General features: G+C 42.2%; 2 protein-coding genes and 1 long non-coding RNA gene across 15 annotated transcripts in view; 2 read left to right on the forward strand and 1 right to left on the reverse strand.

Annotated features, from left to right (window-relative positions):
• PIGN (phosphatidylinositol glycan anchor biosynthesis class N) overlaps nucleotides 1-12,891 on the reverse strand; it is a 115,195-nt gene extending 102,304 nt beyond the window's left edge. For all 13 annotated transcript variants that reach the window (XM_042839851.1, XM_042839856.1, XM_042839852.1 and 10 more), the window contains exons 1-2: nucleotides 12,835-12,891; nucleotides 2,070-2,329 (exon numbers count right to left, since the gene is read on the reverse strand). In XM_042839851.1, the coding sequence (XP_042695785.1) occupies nucleotides 2,070-2,296 (227 nt within the window). In that variant the 5' untranslated portion in view covers nucleotides 2,297-2,329; nucleotides 12,835-12,891. The remainder of the gene's footprint in view (nucleotides 1-2,069; nucleotides 2,330-12,834) is intronic.
• A 303-nt stretch (nucleotides 12,892-13,194) lies between these two features.
• The window catches only part of RELCH (RAB11 binding and LisH domain, coiled-coil and HEAT repeat containing), a 71,423-nt gene continuing 66,669 nt past the window's right edge, over nucleotides 13,195-17,948 (forward strand). Inside the window, exon 1 of the mRNA XM_042809118.1 lies at nucleotides 13,195-13,687. Coding sequence (XP_042665052.1) covers nucleotides 13,210-13,687 — 478 coding nt within the window. The 5' untranslated portion in view covers nucleotides 13,195-13,209. The remainder of the gene's footprint in view (nucleotides 13,688-17,948) is intronic.
• The window catches only part of LOC122155272, a 7,219-nt gene continuing 6,384 nt past the window's right edge, over nucleotides 17,114-17,948 (forward strand). The window contains exon 1 of the long non-coding RNA XR_006167207.1: nucleotides 17,114-17,904. This is a non-coding gene — a long non-coding RNA (uncharacterized LOC122155272). The remainder of the gene's footprint in view (nucleotides 17,905-17,948) is intronic.

Here is a 17,948-nt window from a genome sequence, read left to right on the forward strand (position 1 = left end):
GAGGAGCTGACAGAGAGCTTATGGGTTAAGGTTAAAGGAAAGGCAGGGGAAGGAGACATCGTAGCAGGGGTCTACTACAGGCCACCCAACCAGAAAGACTGACTGGATGAGGCCTTCTGTAAAGAGACAGGAGCAGCTTCATGTTCTTCAAAGACGGTCCTCATGGGACTTCAACCACTTCAATATCTGTTGGAAGGAAAACACAGCAGGGCGCCAGAATTAAAGAGGTTCCTGGAATGCATTGATGATAACTTTCTCTTCCAAGTGGTATAGGAACTCAAAAGAAAAGGTGCTATACTGGACCTTATCTCATCAACGAGGAGAAGCTGGTAAGTAACGTGACGCTCAAAGCCAGCTTCAGCCACAGTGTCAACAAAACAGTGGAGCTGAAGATCCTTGGGGTGTAAAAGAGGATACGCAGCAAGCTTGCTACTCAGGAGTTCAGGAGAACAGACTTTGACCTCTTCAGGGAACTGCTTGCCAGGGTGACATGGGATAAAGTTCTAGAGGGAAGAAAGGCCCAAGAAAGCCAGTCAACATTCAAGAACCATCTCCTCCAAGCCCTGCAGCAGTGCATTCCAAGAAAAAGGAAGGCAGGCAAGAATGCCAGGAAGTTTAGTTTCTGTGGATCAACAAGATGCTCCTGGACTTTGGCACAACAAGAAAGTCTATAAGGAGTGGAAGTAGGAACAAGTTACCTGGAAGGACTACAAAAAAGTTGTCAGAAAAGCCAGGGATCAAGATACGAAAGCTGAAACCCAGACAGAATTAAATTTAGCCAGGGACATAAAGGAAACAATATTTACAGATACAATAGTGATTAAAAAGAAGGCCAGCGAAGGCGTAAGCCCTCTCTGAAAGGAAATCAGAGACATAGTCACGAGGCATATGCAGAAAGCAAAGTATTCAGTCACTTCTTTGCTTTAGTCTTCACTGGCAAGGACTCTAGCTGCACCATTCAAGTTGCAGAAAGTAGAGGTAAGAACAGGAAGAAGGAAGATCTGCCTGCTGTAAGTGAAGATCAGGTTCAAGACCATCTAAAGAACTAGAAGGTGCAAAAGTCCATGGGACCCAATGGGATCTATTCACAGGTTCTGAGGGAACTGGGGGATGACATTGCTGAGCAGCTATCCATTATATTTGAGAGGTCATGGCAATCTGGTGTAGTTCCCACTGATTGGAAAAGGGGAAACATAACACCCCATGTGCCAAGATCATGGCACAGATCCTCCTAAAGGCATTACTAAGGCACACAGAAAACAAAGATGAGGTGATTGGTGGTAACCAAGATGGCTTCATCAAGGGCAACTCATGTCTGACAAACTTGGTGGCCTTTTCTGATGGAGTCACAGCCTAAGTGGATAAAGGAAAAGCATCTGACGTAATCTAACTGAATTTGTGTAAATTTGTGCATTTGATACTGTCCCACACAATATCCTGGTCGCCAAATAGAATTAAAAAAAAAAAAAAAAAAGGATTTGATGGATGGACCATTCACTGGATAAGGAATTGTCTGGACGGCCTCACTCAGAGAGTTGCAGTCAGTGGCTCAGTGTCCAAGTGGGCCAGGCTGGGTGGGGCTTTGAGCAACCTGGTCTAGTGAGAGGAGTCCCTGCCTGTGGCAGGGGGGTTGGAACCAGCTTTTCCCTTCCACTCTCCAGCATTCTTTCAGCACCAGTGACAATTTCTGACTTGAATACATTTTAAAAGAGGACAAAGTAAAACAAAGGCAGCAGAAGTGCAGACTTCACAAACTAATGTACGGTTTGTGTTATCACCAGAAATTACAATAATGCTGAATTACTGAAACTGAAAAACGAAGACACTTGATGACAAGAATGTCCTCTTTCCTAGCTGCTACATACCACTGCTCCTAGAGATGGGGACAAATTCTCGATGCTGCAAAAAACCAACTGCAAAAATTTGTCATTTCAAAGGCAGAAGGAAGTACCAAGACACCAAAGCTGCCCTTGTTTCTCTTATTCCTCTGAGAACTCTTTCCAGCATTACAAATAACGACCTCCAGAAATTAAGCCTTTTGGATGCAAATTATTTCCGGATGGACTTACCGCAGGTAAGGTGCTTGGGGAGTATTGTTGCTGTTCAATTCAAACAGAGAATCTGCCCGCAGACCATCAGCAACAAAGAGTACCAGGCGCTTTGCTGGAGGTGGCAGTGGAGTTTGCTGAGGAGTCATACCATGAACCAGAGGGGAGCTGAAGTAGATGTCAAAAATAGAGGCCATGAAGACAAAATGCACAAGGAGACCAGCAAGTATGAAGACTGGTATACCCATGGTAACCGAAGGTCAGCAAGGAAAAACCCAACACTAGAAAGAGTAAGAGAAATACAATTAGTCATATGAAACTTGGTTTTTATTTATTATTATATACTTATATCATTTATCACAGGAATACTATTACTAGACTGATTACCCAGACCCATAACCAACCTCTATTTACATAAAGAAGCTTGTTCAGAGAAATTCTGGTTCTGGTCATCACCTTGTTGACTCAGACTGTCAGATAGCTACATCACAGCAATACACCTCTGGCATTTACAGGGATATCAGATGGCTTCAAAGGACCATAAAATCAGGCCAGCTTCTGTGACAAGCAGCGGCCTTGCTTTATCTGCAGCAGTGACAGCAGACCGGGACAAGGACACGTCTCCATGAACACACTGCCCTCTACCGGCCGACTGCGTAACAGCGTTGTGGTTGTTAAGGCGCGTACAGAGCAAAGACAGCTAGGGAAAGCCATCCTACAGCAAGCACCAAAAGCTGCAAAGTTGCTTTTTCTAAGTTTACCATCAATTCTAGGCTCATTGCACTCTGCTTATACACAGAAATCTTATTTTAAATCGACAAAGATGCTGTGTGTGAGTGAAGAACGCTCTTCTAAAATAGATAACAAAAGCACAACAGGTGAAGGATGATGTTTCAGCTGGATACTAACCTGTGCTTTCACAGTGCTTTCCTACCCTCTCAATCTTAGAAGTTAAGTTAGGAATACAAATATGCTTAACATTAAATACACCGAAAATGTATGCATCTACCACACATACAGAGAGTTTCACATGAAGGCAGCGCAAACACGTAGGACTCAAGTAAGCTTGGGGACTGTCTGAAAGAGACTACTAGCTCTGTCAAAGGTGACAACTTCATTGTATAAATGAGCTAATTATCAGCTCTACCCAAAAATCACCTCAATTTACTAATTCAGAAACAGATCTTCCTAATAAATAGCCTGGAAGGTGCAGCAGGCATTCAACTTTGGATATCAATACACATCTCTCTCCTAAGGAAACTATTCAGAATCTCCTTAATGCTCCTACATGAGAACACTTCTTATCTTGCTGCTTACAAAATTTCAATAGTCAGAAACATGGACAGACAGCCAACTGACAGCCAACACATGGCATTATCATCAAGTAAATAAGAAAGGCTTCACTACCATATAACTCATCCTGACAAAAACTGAAATGTTTTTGTAAAATAAAAACTTCAAAGAGCCAGGAAAATCCACCAACTGGAAAAGATTTGAAAGTTTTATAGATAAATAATCCAAATTAAGTGTAACTTGTCACAGTAAAATTCAGGCCTCAATGCAGCTCAACTGCAAGTTACAGCTCCTTTAAATTTGTCTATTGAAATACAGATGCAACAGCCTCCATCCTAATCGAAATAATTAATACAGCAATTTCCAATTTCAGAGATTGGGAGAAAAAAGAAAGGAGACTGAGATAGATAAAGCATTTCAAAGAGACAACTGGCAGTCATATCAGTAAAGAGTACGTTTTGATCACTTAAGCAGGAACTTGCACACTTCTGTGTCTACAAGTGGGATTCCAATAGAGACCTACAGCATTTTTGAAGCATCTGTTCAGTTATTGCTTTTATAAGTAGTCAGAGTTCCTGCATGAAATTAAATACACAAAACCACAATCACAGAAATACCACTAACCTGGGACCTCATTTTATTTTGTTTATTTTCCATAGGGGTGCATCTTTTGATGCAGTTGTGCTGTCTGAAAAGAGAATCCAAGCTATCAAGGCCTAAAACTGATATGACTAAATACCCCACTAAACAAAACATGTTACTTCAACTGGATTCTTGCTATTGGGTGCTTCTAATGCTAGAATTCCATAGCTTAATATATTCTAAATTCCAACTACAGCAACAGTAACCTAAACCATTTTCACCACTAGGCATTTCTCTTTATTTCAACTCTCCCCAGGCCTGAGACCAAGCTTGCAGCAGTAAGAGCGTAATCAACACAATTCAAGTTTAATATCATCAGATCTACAGTGATCTACAAATTTAATTCCAAAAAAGAGTTTTACATTTGCAACACAGTTTGATCATATTATAGTAGACTATGCTGGTCACAATTTTAACATATTTAACTGCTCATCACCATCAGGTGACAGCTTCACTACTAAATTTCTTGGTGCCCAGCAGGTCTCTAGCATGATTTTCTCGGTGGGAAGAACAGGGAACATCTATCCCAGAAAAACTCAGACACCCCTTGAGACAGCCTTCATGCCTTCCAGGCACAGAGGAGCACAGGTAACATGTCTAAGGAACACGCGTCCATGCATGTATCCTAGCAGGAAGGATGCTCAGCTAAGCACTGTGCCTCTGCATCTCAAGAGATACAGAAATGTAATCCAGCTCTAACAGACTACCACACAAAGGAAAAGAGTTCCTTGTTCTTCTCCCTCCACCTATTGGAAAAGACATCACAAGCAAATTTATCTGTAGAGTCTGGTGCTTGGTGGTTCAAGGCAGAAACCACACAAGGCATGCTAAAAGGAAGAAATAACCAGAATCAAAAGAAAAGCAGGTTATGTATTAGCTTATTTATGAGAAAACGCTGAATGCCAAGAGAAGAAAAAAATACATTAAACACACACAAAGCTCTTTTCACTTTGGATGACAAGTGACTAAATCTAAGCACTTAGTAGTAGTGCAAAATCTATGCCCTCGTTGGCTTGGTCAGCAAAAAAGTAGTTAAACAAACTGAAACTAGAAGACATATCTTACGTCTTCCTGCCAATAAAACCTAAGTCAAAGATATATCAGCACTTTGTTCCACTGATATTTTCCCAGGCACTGAAGTGACTTAGTATGCTACCTCCCAAAATCTGAAGATGTAATCTTCGCCCAAATCTTGACTGCATTATTCAGTGTAGTTTTATGTATTCTGTCACATACCAAGAGAAAGGAACACAGCTTCTGGACTTGCAAACAACAGGCTGAGGGTCAGAGCACCTATAGGTTGCAACCTATTTGTCACATGCTATTTCTTACAGTCCATCTGAAATGCTACTTACAATAATACAGCTCAGCCAGCCAACTCATCTCCTTACAGACCCATCCAAACTAGTAAAGAGAATATCACACTCAGATTTCTTGTTTTATTTCTATATTTGTTTCTCCTACTATCACCATCTCCCTAAACTAAATACAGAGCCAATAATGATGCTGCCCAGCCTCCAGCCTGACAGAATTTAAACCCCACATTTAAAGTACTTTATTCAAACAATTTGGAACCAACAACAGATTTTCAGATATTGACTGGAAAGTACTTAAGAACCATCAGGCCACTCACTGCCTGCAGTATAAGTTGTACATGGGAAGAGAGCAAATGGGAAATTAGCACTGCCCTGAGCTGGTGGGCTTCACCAGTGTTTGCCACTTCTGTCATTATTGGATTTTGTATGTGAGCAGACAAAAGAGCACAGAGATGAAAGGGGAGCACTTGTCCTGAAAGAAAAGATAAGACAGAATCAGCAGGCACCTTTCCTGAAGTCTACAAGATTAAAGACAAGCAGCAGAAACCTCCTGGCTGTAATTATTTTTTCTTAGGGGGGGTTATTCGAACAGATGAAAGGGTTGGTTTGTTTGTTTTAAAAGAATCCTCAGAGAGAAAACTCACCCCATCTGCACCAGCCAGGAACAAAAGAGACCTCCTCCTTCTTTGTACTCACATCTATCAAAAATACTGCAGAAAGCCCTCTTTCAGTTGCAAGTTCGTCACTAGTGGTCATGGAAGTAAAAGAACTACAGTAATGAAAACTGTGACAGTAGCAAGGGAACGAGACAGCTACAATGAGCCACCAAAGCCTCATCAAAGACAAGAAGCAAGCAATTTATTTCACATTAGCTTTTTATTCCTTTCAATCTGACCTACATCTTGCTAACAAAATGTTTTCTGACTCGCTTCAAAGTCCAGTACTTCCTTAGCAGTCAGTTCTGACTGCCACACAACCAGCATCCACAGTCCCATGAAAGATCAGAGCCCTTAAAGCTAAACAGGAACGTTGATATAATTAAGGAAATGAGGCACCTTCTCCAAAGGAATCAACATCTAAATTCTATTTCCCCGAACTTGTAATCTCTCAGCATTATAAATTAGACAAAGAAAATCATATTTGCACTGCATCGTATAGTTCTTTGTGAGAAATGTCACATTTTCTTTCCCTGCCTTTTCCCCCCCTCTAAATATGCAATAAAACAACCACAAAATACCACACGGAATATGCCCCATTGGCAGGAATATTTTTTAAGGATAATAAAATGTCAAGAGAGGGAGCTCAAGACACATTAGTCATTTCTTTTAGAGACACCATGCCTCACTAAATATTGTCAAGTCTGTTGCGTAAGATGAAAAAAAATCCATTGGAAAGGCATTTTCAATAAGCATCAATGGCCTTGGTAAGAATCTTTTATAGAAAAAAAAGAAATGGATGGGAATGCCTGCTATGTTTCTAGCTGATGAATACATTTTTCAGCTAAACAGTACAGCGCATTACATAATTTAAACTGTCAAATTTGTGGCTGTGCAATTTGTCCACATATAAAACATGATCCTTTTGCTTAGCGTAGGGAAGCAAAATGGAAGTTTTGCTGTGTGACAGTACTTTAAACGCCGTGGCAATTATATATCACCCAAGACAGCCCTAGCAGCCTTTACGCTATTCTTTTACTAATTTAAATGTTTAAAGGGTTACACCAGTCAAGCAATACAAGCGATTTCCTGCTCTCAAAGCATATGTCCATTGACTACACAGATTTATACAGACTTACCAGCCAGTCTCAGATTAAGCTTTCTTGCATCTTTACACAATACTTAGACAAAGGAGATCCCAAAACCTCGCATTTGCTTCACACGTGAAGCAAATAATAAAAATGAATAGAGGCGAGATTATGATCAAGACCCTTTTCCTCCTTTCCCAAACTCCATTTTCTCTCCCGTGAGGCATAATATGTTCTGTCAGATAATGAAGCTGCAATGACAGTATTTTTGCTTGCACTTGCACTGAAGTGGCTTTGATAATTTAAACCATCTGTTTAAAATGATTTTATGTTCAATACCTCCACTAATTTTATGGATTATAATAGCAAATGATATCTGTTTTAAATTTTAAATGTTGTTCAGTGAAGTAGATCCAAACCTGAGGCAAAGAGCTCAAGGAATATTTAACTTCCTTTTTAACATCATTTGATAATCAAAATTGCTCTGCCTAAAAAAACAACAACAACAAAATCTCTTTTGCTAAAACATTCCAAAGAGAAACCTGACTATGGACTACAAGGCAGAATAACCAACAGAATTTATCTGTAAATCAGTTACCTGTAATGCCAGCCTACACATTTCTCTGCAAATTATCCTGTAAACGTGCAATAAGTTTCCACAAACCTCCCAGGCACAAAAACATACTCAAGGACAACACTGGCAAGAAGAGAGCACTGAGAAAGGACAGTGGTGGTTTTTTCATGCTTTGAGGCATGAAAGAGAACAAAAGCATCATCCCCTGGTAACGCTTGCCAGCCAATTGTAGAAAAATGGAAGCGTAGAATGCAGCATTGTATTTGTTCATGATGCAGACAGATAAAAGGTCAGATCTCAGAGAAAATAAAACTCAACAGTAACAAGTGCTGTGGGCTTTTTTGTTGTTGTTTTGTTGTTGTTGTTTTTCCCTATGAATCAGCTATTTCACTGATAACAGTATTTTGGGCCACTTACGTGTTTTCGGGAGGTCTTTACAACACCTTTTCGAGTTTTTTTTTTTTTTTTTTTTAAACTTCAAAGTCACAGAGACAATTTCTATTACCAAGTCTTCTGCGAGTATCACTGTTCTACAGCTAAACATCATATTTCCCTCTCAACGTGGACTACTCAGTTCTTTGTCCTGACAAAAGAATTTTGCATTGCTTTGTATGACTATTCTTGCAGAGAATAAAGACTTTATTTTCATTTTTTCATGCTCTTCTTGCAGGTCTTGTAAACAGATTTTTAATATTAAAAGTTTCATAGGATATTTGGGGGGATATAATGACACCTGGGAACAGAAACCAGCACATCTGCCACCAGGACTGCTAGGGTCAACAAACAAGTACTTAAAAAAAACCCACAAGTGCATTGATGGCAGTTCGCCATAGCAGTCTAGCTGTCTCAGTGGAGACCTCCGTGACAATCCAAGGCTGAAAACACCCCCAACACATTTTTAAAGAGATATACAATAAAACTACTCAGTAAGACACAGACACAGTAACATACAAGTAAGATACAAGCACTACAATTTCTCACTTCAGAAATAAAGGGCCAAAGGATCGAACACTTGAAAGTCCTACTGCAAATATTAAAGTAGAGCACACAGAGAAAAAAACACACAAGGAAAATGATAGAAGACGACCTTGCAAATAAATTTAGCTTGCAAATTTGTTCAGTACATATACAGAGAAAAACATTCAAAGAAAATGGTGCTTGAAGAAGCCAGTATAAGTAAGGATTTAAAAAGTTAACGCAGAAGAGTTTTGTTTTACTGTCACATTTTCTTTTCAACTGTTAACCAAACACATGCAATATCTCCAAAGTCACTTATCTGCTGGATCTTGCACACAGGCCTATTTTACCAATAATTTCAGGGTAAGGAGAAAGGGCAGCAAGACAACCTTCTCTATGTCTTTATTACTGAAAGTATTATTTAATGCTTTGAAGTCGAATTATGATTTCACAGGTTCACACTCTTTCAAAGTAGAGCTTCTTAAAAGAACTTACGAGCTCGCGAGAACAAAAGCACTATTTCAACCAATATACTAGCCAGAAGCATTGTATCCGATTACTCAGCTCAGCCAGCTATGAGAATCGATATCTTGCTCTTCTTTACTTCACAAACCTCTTACAGCAATGCCGATCTAGGAAGAACCGAGCGCCCCGCAGACGCCGGACAGTGGTCGGCTGCTCTCCAAGGTGCTGAACTGGCGGCGCGGACCTGCGGCTTCGCTGCTCCGGCAGACCTACCCTGCCCACGGCCTGCCTGCATCACTGCAAGCTTCCCTCGTTGGGAGCTTTCACAGGGAAATCCCTTCTTTCTGTTATCCTACACGTCTTTCTCAGACTCTTCAAGCCTTCAGAAGGATCTTAGATCTGCAATTGCAGCCACGTGCTGCTGGAGCAGAGGCAAGTCCCCAGGGAGATCCACCTTAAAACCAGGCTTTCAGTAGTTAGTTTTATCATAAGGAAACCAGCAAAAGAGGGGAAAGAAACTGCAATAGCCAAATTGCAAAGAGGAGAAAAACATTTAAACATCACCTTCAAGAGAGTATCCAACTTCTAAACCAGTAATACAAGTATATAGAGTATTTCATCAAGGACCCCGTGAGGTTTATCCATAAATGTTTATGCAAAGAAGTTGCATGGCGTCTTTCTGTCACAAACAGACATTTGCCATTTCCCAATTTCCCTGCTGGCAAAACAAGGAAGTGAGGCAACACTGGTAAGCAGATGATCACAGAGTAGGCTTATAATTAGACAGATACTGTCTCATCTTAAGAACACAAAGGCAAGCTCTACCTACATGATGTGTCTGCTCTCACAGAGAAAACAATTAACCGATTCTATAATGACAGCAAAAGCCTACTATTAACATCTGTCTAGCAGTTATTTATCTGTACCCACCATCTGCAGGAACTTTTCCATAATTAAATGCATCTGCTTCCCAAATATGTAAATTCAGCAGGTGAAATACTTTGTCTTGTATTTCTGACATAGGAGTAGCAGTTAGAAGACCAAGAGGTTCTGACAGTTACAAATTCTGCAAGAAAAACTAAGTACAGCTGCAGAGAGTTGCCCTGTTCCCTGCTTCCAAGCATCTATTCCCATACCAAGCTCTCTCTTTGGCTGGCCCAGCTGTCTGCATAGTGAGGCAGAATGGACAACTCTCAACTGAAAATAACCTCAAGGAAAAAAAAAAAAAAAAAAAAAGGAAAAGGAAATAGTTTAGCTCACCAGTCTAATTCATAACATAAACCTCTGTTGGCACCAGATGAAAGGACATCTTCTTCCAACAGTACTAACTCAGTATGTTCCAAGCACGTCCTCAGATTCCTACTCTGTTCTCCAATTTGTGTTCCATTTATTCACACTGTAGCCTTCACTGCATAACTTCCACCGTAACTTCCAAATATGCTCACTTAGAAACCTTCCATCACACTTTCCTCCAATACTCGATAGAAGAGCAGCAGGCTGAACAATGCAAGCATTGGTACGGTATCAGTCGTGGCAGCATATTTACAAGTTGGTGGTGCGTGACTCTGTAGTGATAGGGAAAAAACCACACCTTTTCAATTTCAAACCTTATTTGCACTTCCAGAAAGCTTCAATAAAAAACACATCAATAAATTCAGGCAACATAGCTTCTGGTGTGAATTTACTACTTTTAAACCTGTGAATGACCTTACAGTGACCATTTTCATACTTGATTTTCACTGTTTCCCTTTCCTACCTGTACTGTCCTTCCACATGGATAAGCATGCCATCTTAAAAAGTGAACTGTTAACTTTCACGACTTCCTGATACAGCCCTCTATAAGATCATCCTTTATCTTCAAATCACTTGTAAATATCGCACAGCACCACTAGAGGCTGCTACAGGACATCAGTAACTTTCCTCCCTCTACGGGACAAGGCAGACCACAAGCACATCAACTTGTAGCAAGCTCGTACTGCGCATGCTTTAAAAGGAAAGGAAAAGTAATAAGATTTCTTCACGGGTTCCTAACTCCGAAGTACCAACAGTGAATATTTTTTTCCTATTTTACTGTGGTTTAAATCAAATTCCAAAGCTTTTTCAATATACTGCATTTCATTTTAGGCAACAATACATTCATGTTCCATTACTCTTCTCCCTATGATATAAACATTATAAAAATCGTATTTTATCAGAATAAAAAAAGGTTTATTAAAGAACAGAATGTAAAATTGATTACATTTTAAATTGTATGTAAACTAAGTAGAAGAGTATATTTTTATAGCATACTAATACAAAGACAATAGATTGCAATTATGATAGATAAGCAATATTTAATATCTAATAAACTCCAGTATATTAAGATTGTGGAGTCCTCAGTACAGAAAGATATGGACATATTGGAATCCAACCAGAGGGCCACAGAAATGATACAAGGGATGGAACACTTCCCCTATGAGGACAGGCAGAGAGCAAGGGCTGTCCAGCCTGGAGAAGAGATGGCTCCAGAGAGACTGCTGTTTAAATATATTAATAGGGGCTGTAAGCAAGGTGGAAACAAACTCTTTTTATTAGGGTCTGTTGTGACAGGACAAAGGGAAATGGTTTCAAACTAAAAGAGGGGAGATTTAGACTGGATATAATGGAAAAGTTTTTGTGTTTTTTTTTTTTTTGTGTGTGTCTTTTTTTGTTTGTTTGTTTGTTTGTTTACAGTGAGGGTAGCGAAGAACTGGAACAGGTTGCCCAGAGGTGTGGTAGATGCCTCATCCCTGATGAAATTCAAGGTCAAGGCTCTGAGCAACCTGATCTAGTCACGGATGTCACATTTAATCAGCCTGACATAGTGGAGTCTTGAGTTAGGAGAAATGTGGTGCTTTCAAAGAAACAACAGAAACCAATACTGACTCGAATCTGTACTGTTTACAAGTTGAACTCACTTCAGTAGGGAAACATATAATGAAGGGAGCATGTAATAAGAGAATCCTGCCAGGAAACACCACAGGTAACACTATGGTTTTATCAATGGAAACAACATGCTTCCAGACATACAACTTCTTGCTACTCTAATTCTCTGTCTTCACAGATACAAGGCAGGCAAAGACACCTCAGAAAAGCAAACTTCCAGTTGTTAAGACCATTAGCGCAGGGGAGCCCTCGGCTCCATGAGGGGTACAAATGAAAGCTGGAATCTATTCAAAGACTCTTTTCTTAAGGCACAAGAACTCTCAATCCTGACCTGCAAGGCATCAGGCAAGGCAGGCAGCAGAGCTAAATCAGGGCACTGAGACAAGATAAAACAAAACTGAAAGGGACAGCAGATAGGAGTACACATACTGGGAAAGCTAAAGTGCTATGGATGGGACTGCAGGGAGGAGACCAGGAAGGCACAGCTAGAGCCAAATTTGGCTTAAGACATAAAAACAAAGTTAAAACGACATGTGCGTCTTCAAGCTCAAAGGACAACAAAGATGAAAAAAAAAAAAAGAAGAAAAGAAAAAAAAAAAAAGCCGCACTTCCCACACCGAGCGATAAAGGACGACCGTCCTCCCTCCCGTGCGGGCCCGGACCGACCCTGCCACACACCCACAGCCCTCAGGCAGCCCCACGTCCGCACAACACCGGGCTGGGTCCGCCCCAGTCCACCGGACAGCTAAAAACCCTGAGGCTGACGTGCGGGCGACCCCAAGCCGCAAGAAGCTCCCCCTGAGCCGCCACATGCGGCCCCACGCGTAGTCCCGGACCTCCCCCCACCACACGCAACCAGGCAGCGCCCACTGCGCAGGCGCCAATACTCACTGCCTCCCGCCGCCAGCTCCGCCGGTATCTACTTCCGCTTCCTCTACTATGCTCGTGTTCCCGCCCTCTGCACCCACCCCCTCTCCCAGCCGCAGCCCGCCTCCCGGAGCGGGCCGAGGGGCGAGGCCTGCGCGTCGGGGCGCCGCTCGCGATTGGTCGGAGAGCTCTCGCGAGAGGCGGGATCCGGAAGCGGCAGCGGGGCGGGTGCGGGAGTCCGAGGAAGCGGTGGTTGTCGGGGGGAAGTCGCCGGCGGCAGCGCCCGTAGCATCTGGGGGAGCTGGCGGCGGCCCCGGCTCCGGTCCCGCCAGAAGAGGCTGCTGCTCTGCGCGGCTTTCACCGCGGCGGCGCCTCGATAGCGCCGCGTCGGGGCGCAAGATGGCGGCGGCGGGCGGGGGCAGCAGCGTGAACCCTTTTCTCAGCGACTCGGAGGAGGACGAGCCTGAAGAAGCCAGGCCCGGCGGCGGCAGCAGCAGCAGTACCGAGCCGGGAGGGCCGGCGTACCCGGCCCGGCGGCGGGAGGAGGCGGCGGCCGCAGGCAGCCCCGAAGAGCTGCCGGGTTTGCGGGCGGCGGGCGATGCGGCGGGGGCGGGCGGCGGGGCCGCCGCTGGGGATCCGCCGCGGGTGTCGATGGACGCGATGGCGGCTCAGCTCCTGCGGGATCAGTTCCTGCTGACGGCGCTGGAGCTGCACACGGAGCTGCTGGAGAGCGGCCGGGAGCTGCCCAGGCTGCGGGATTTCTTCTCTAACCCGGGCAACTTCGAGAGGCAGAGCGGCACGCCGCCCGCCGGAGGGGCTCTGGGCGGCGGCGTGCTCGGCGGAGCCGGCGGCAGGGAGCCCGGCTCCGGGCAGCTCAGTAAGTGCCTCCTTCTGGCCGGGGCTGGGAGCGGGGCTGTGCTGGGCAGGGCACGGACGTGATTGGGCTTCTCGTGAAGGTCACTCGTGTGCCTGGTGTGAAGAAGTGTTAAAAACGAGCGTTTTTGTGCCTTCTTTACTACCCGCTCACAAAAGATCAGTCCATGCCCTGTTAGGAAAGAGAGTTGAGCTTAACCATTTTAACCATTTTAACCGTTAAAGCCATCGCGTAATGTCTGAAGTCTAAAAGCTATCAAAAATGGATTGTCAGTGCATTGGAATGGCTCAGTGGTCCAGAAGTGGTGCTGAATTTCACAGGTATTACCTGGTCATATGCAGCACAGTGTGTTCAATCGCTGATGCTGTACTGCTTCCCGAGTGCTGGCCAAGGGCAGTGGGGATGGTTGAGTATAGCTTCTGCAGTGTTGAAGGCGTTTGGAAAACTGTCACGAAGCTGGCCTTAAAAGCTTTTGGGTTTTAACAGGGCAGATGGCTTAGAATACCAGTGTTTGTGTGCTTCAGCAATATTGCTTTCAAGACCAGTAAAGTTTTAATAATCTGGTAGCTTATGGAAGTCATTTTGGGAGAGAGAAGCTGCCCAGCCACCTGACTTTGGAGGGCTTAATAAACTCATAGATAGTATTGATGTGAGAGGGGCTGTGGTCATGGTGAAAGACTTGTTAATATATGTGTGTATTCCGAGATACCTAGAGGTATTTGGTAATTAGTCCTATGATTTCTTTGCTTTAGAAGAAGTTTCAAATGTTGCAAAGAGATGCTGTTAAGATTTCAAATATGGAGATAACTGGTAGTATCTAGATGGCTTGGACAGGAGGCAACAGAGAAACTTTCAGCTTTTGTAATTATTAAATATATTTTGAAAATTGCATTTTTTTTTCTTCTTGCTGCTTATACTGCACTTATCTTGTTTGCAAGTACTTAGAATTTCACACTTGACTTTGACAACCCTTCAATAAGGTTCTTTTCATGATAAGGTTGGTGAATGCCGGAAAATCTCTGTTTCAAGGCTAGGAACCAATATTAATTTCTATTTCATTAAAAACAGCATCCTTATGGATTCCAATTGATTCATCCCATTGACTAAGCATTCTCTGTGCTTTGTTAGTGTATGTTGTTTCCAGTTGTTGGTCATACCTGTATTAGAATTTAACAGCAGCCTTTGTATCTGTGGAGTTAAAGACACTCAATTTATTGACTTTGTGAAGTTCTAGACCAATGTATATTTATACATTGAGAACATCTTAATGATCATTTTGCCAAACTGCTGAATGATAGATATGGAGAGGTTGCCCCTATTAAAAAGAAGAACCATCAAAGGATAGAGGAGAGGATCTAAAAAAATTTTTTTGGTGCTGTGTGATAATTCTGAGGCATAATAAAAGTAACTATTGTGTTAGACCTTAGGTTAAAAGTTATGAATAAGTGTATTGAAACCTGTAATATGTAATAGAATATTGGAGTGTACCTTTTTGTCTCAAAAATGTTTCAAAAGGCAATTAAGAATGAGTGATATTGGAAGTCAGATGACTTATGGTCATCATCAGACTTCATTGAATCTAGCACAGAGCTAGCCATTGTGTCATTCCTGTTCTACCTGAGTCTGGTGGATGATAACAGGAACTGATAAGGACTCATGTCTGAATTTAAGTCAATTTGCAAATGTTAAAAAAAAAGAACAGATTGCAAAAGAATGATGGGCTGAAAGTTATCAGATCTTTGCAGGTGTGCTTTTTATTTCTTCTGCCCCTCTAGTCTGTGTTGGTGAGACCCCATGTGGGGTACTGTGTCTGGATGTGGAGTCTTCAGTACAGAAGAGACATAAACCTGTTAGAACATGTCCAGAAAATGGCCACAAAAATCTTGCAAGGGATGGCAAAACTCTCCTATGAGGACAGGCTGAGAGAGCTGGGGCTGTTCAGCTTGGAGAACAGAAGGCTTCAGGGGGACCTGATAGGGGCCTTTTGATGTCTGAAAGGGGGCTATCAGAAAGAAGGGAACAGACTCTTTAGAAGGATCTGTTGTGATAGGACAAGGGGAGATGGTTCCAAACTAAAAGAGAGGTTTAGACTGGATATAAGGAAGAAGTCTTCTGCAGTAAGGTTGGTGAAGCACTGGAACAGACTGTCCAGAGAGGTGTTCTGTCGCCCAAGCTGGATGGGGCTCTGAGCAGCCTGATCTCACTCTAGGTTTTCCTTGCCCATTGCAGGGGAGTTGGACTAAATGGCCTCTAAGGGTTCTGTTTTCAGTATTTGATATTGTATTCAGTTAGAGAAATAAGCCACAGGTCAAATCCAGCATTGAATCTGTCTGTTTGCCTGAGTTATGAAGTTAAATTCTGTTGAGAGGCGCAGACAGTTATTCCTGCATTTGTGGAGACTTGCAGAGGGTTTCTGCAAGAGTATTGCAGTTGCCTTCTCTCACTTCAGTATGCCTAAACGGGTTTGAGAATAGAACAGTAATTTTCTTTGGTAGAAAGTAGTGGAATTAGGCATGATTGTCACTTCAGGGTCACTCAAACTTTATGTCTCAGTGGAAAACATTAATCGTGGTCAACTTTTATGTAATAGAAGAAGTTCTGTTGATACCTCCAGTTGGAATTCGTTCTCAGCGCTAGTTCTGTACCTGCTCCCACCACCACCCACTTAGGTGAGTCTTTGTGGTTGTATGCTGAGGTTTTTTGATAATTTGGGTGGTTGTAGAAAAAGTGACTGGCAATTCTAAGTGGATCCAAAGCATGCTTGGAATGCCGCACTAGGATTTCTATAGAGCAACTGGAAGCTTTGCAGTGTATGCCCAGTCATTTACAGAATGAGAGAATTTCAGTGCAAGTAGCTATTGGCAAGCTAAATATGAGTGCATACTGTGTACTGGCGTTTTTTTTTCTCCCCATGTATTTTTTTGTTTATAGGCTGCTACAAAGAAGATGTAATGAAATATCACAGCAATTAAACAACATCTTGTGGTAAGGTAGGGACTCAGGAGCCGTTTTGTCTATGAGCCATGCTTCAGAAAACTTGCTTACAAAGCAGTTGATAGTCAGATGACAAGGTTTTCTTGTATTTTTGGGAAAAAAAAAAACCTCTCTGTTTTCAAGCAGCAGTAGCGTCACAGCTGCAAATAGAGATTAAGCTATATTATGCTGAAAAATATGGAAAAGATGCTTCTGTTGTTAAAATTTAGAACAAACTACTTTGTGAAGGAGTCAGCACTTTATATCATGTATTTCAGCTAGATCTTCCCAAACTTCTTGTTTGCCTCTTCAGTGGTTTCAGTAGCAGTGATCCACATCTACCAGACCATTTTGAAACTGTTTTCTTTAAGCTGGTCATATGAATGGTATAGTGTGGAAATTCTTGCTTTGTATAGTATTGGAGATCTCTTGCAAGACTTTGGTTGTCACCTACATTTTAAATTTAAATTCATGTCCCCTTTCCCTCACCTTCACACAGTATAAAAAGTGATACTTCAACTTTAGAAATAATTCAGTGGCTTGAATGTCTCATGTTTGTTGCCCAGACTCAAATGCTGTGTTAATAAATCCTTGTGGCTGACAGCCATAATTTGAGCTCGAGCATCGTGGGCCTGGTTAATGCTATTTCCTGAAGGGATGCAACTTACACTCCTGGAACCAGCGTTAGTACTAAAGACAAATTAGAATCTGCCTTTTAATTTCTTCCTTGTAAAGAAGAATTTTTTTTAAATTTGAAACAGCTTTGATGACAATCAAGAGAGACAAGAAAGAGGTTAAACTGGGATACTGCGTTTCCTGAGTATTTCCAAAGTGAAGTTGTTTGTAAGTTTCCAGAGAGTTGATTCCAATTATGTTAAATTATCTGCAAATATAAATATGTTAAGTTAATTCTGCTACTGTGCAGTAACTCCAGAGTTTGTTTGTGATTTGGGATTTTTTTTTGTTTCAGCTGTAGTGCAATAGCTCCCTGGTTGTGCTTATGGCCTTTGAAATTCAGTTGGGTCCTGCTGCACATGGGAGGAGCTTATTGATGATGCTGCTGTAGGAAAGGGGTGTCTTCTAGCAGCCTTGAATGCTGAGTTGCAGGCACAGTGAAAGTGTGGCTGGGCATGAGCCCTTGTCATCATCAGTGTTTCACTCAGATTTTTGTTCTGAGTATATACCATAGCAGGGATACCTGTTCATTCAGCTTAAATGGCAGTTTAAGATTGGAAATTAGGAATTAGGTGTAATATCTGTTGTTATTGTGACTAGTTCTTTGGTTGGCAGG

Source organism: Centrocercus urophasianus, unplaced genomic scaffold (genome assembly GCF_019232065.1).
Source record: "Centrocercus urophasianus isolate 14NV4802_14NV808 unplaced genomic scaffold, USGS_Curo_1.0 seq_11, whole genome shotgun sequence".
Classification (NCBI taxonomy): domain Eukaryota; kingdom Metazoa; phylum Chordata; class Aves; order Galliformes; family Phasianidae; genus Centrocercus; species Centrocercus urophasianus.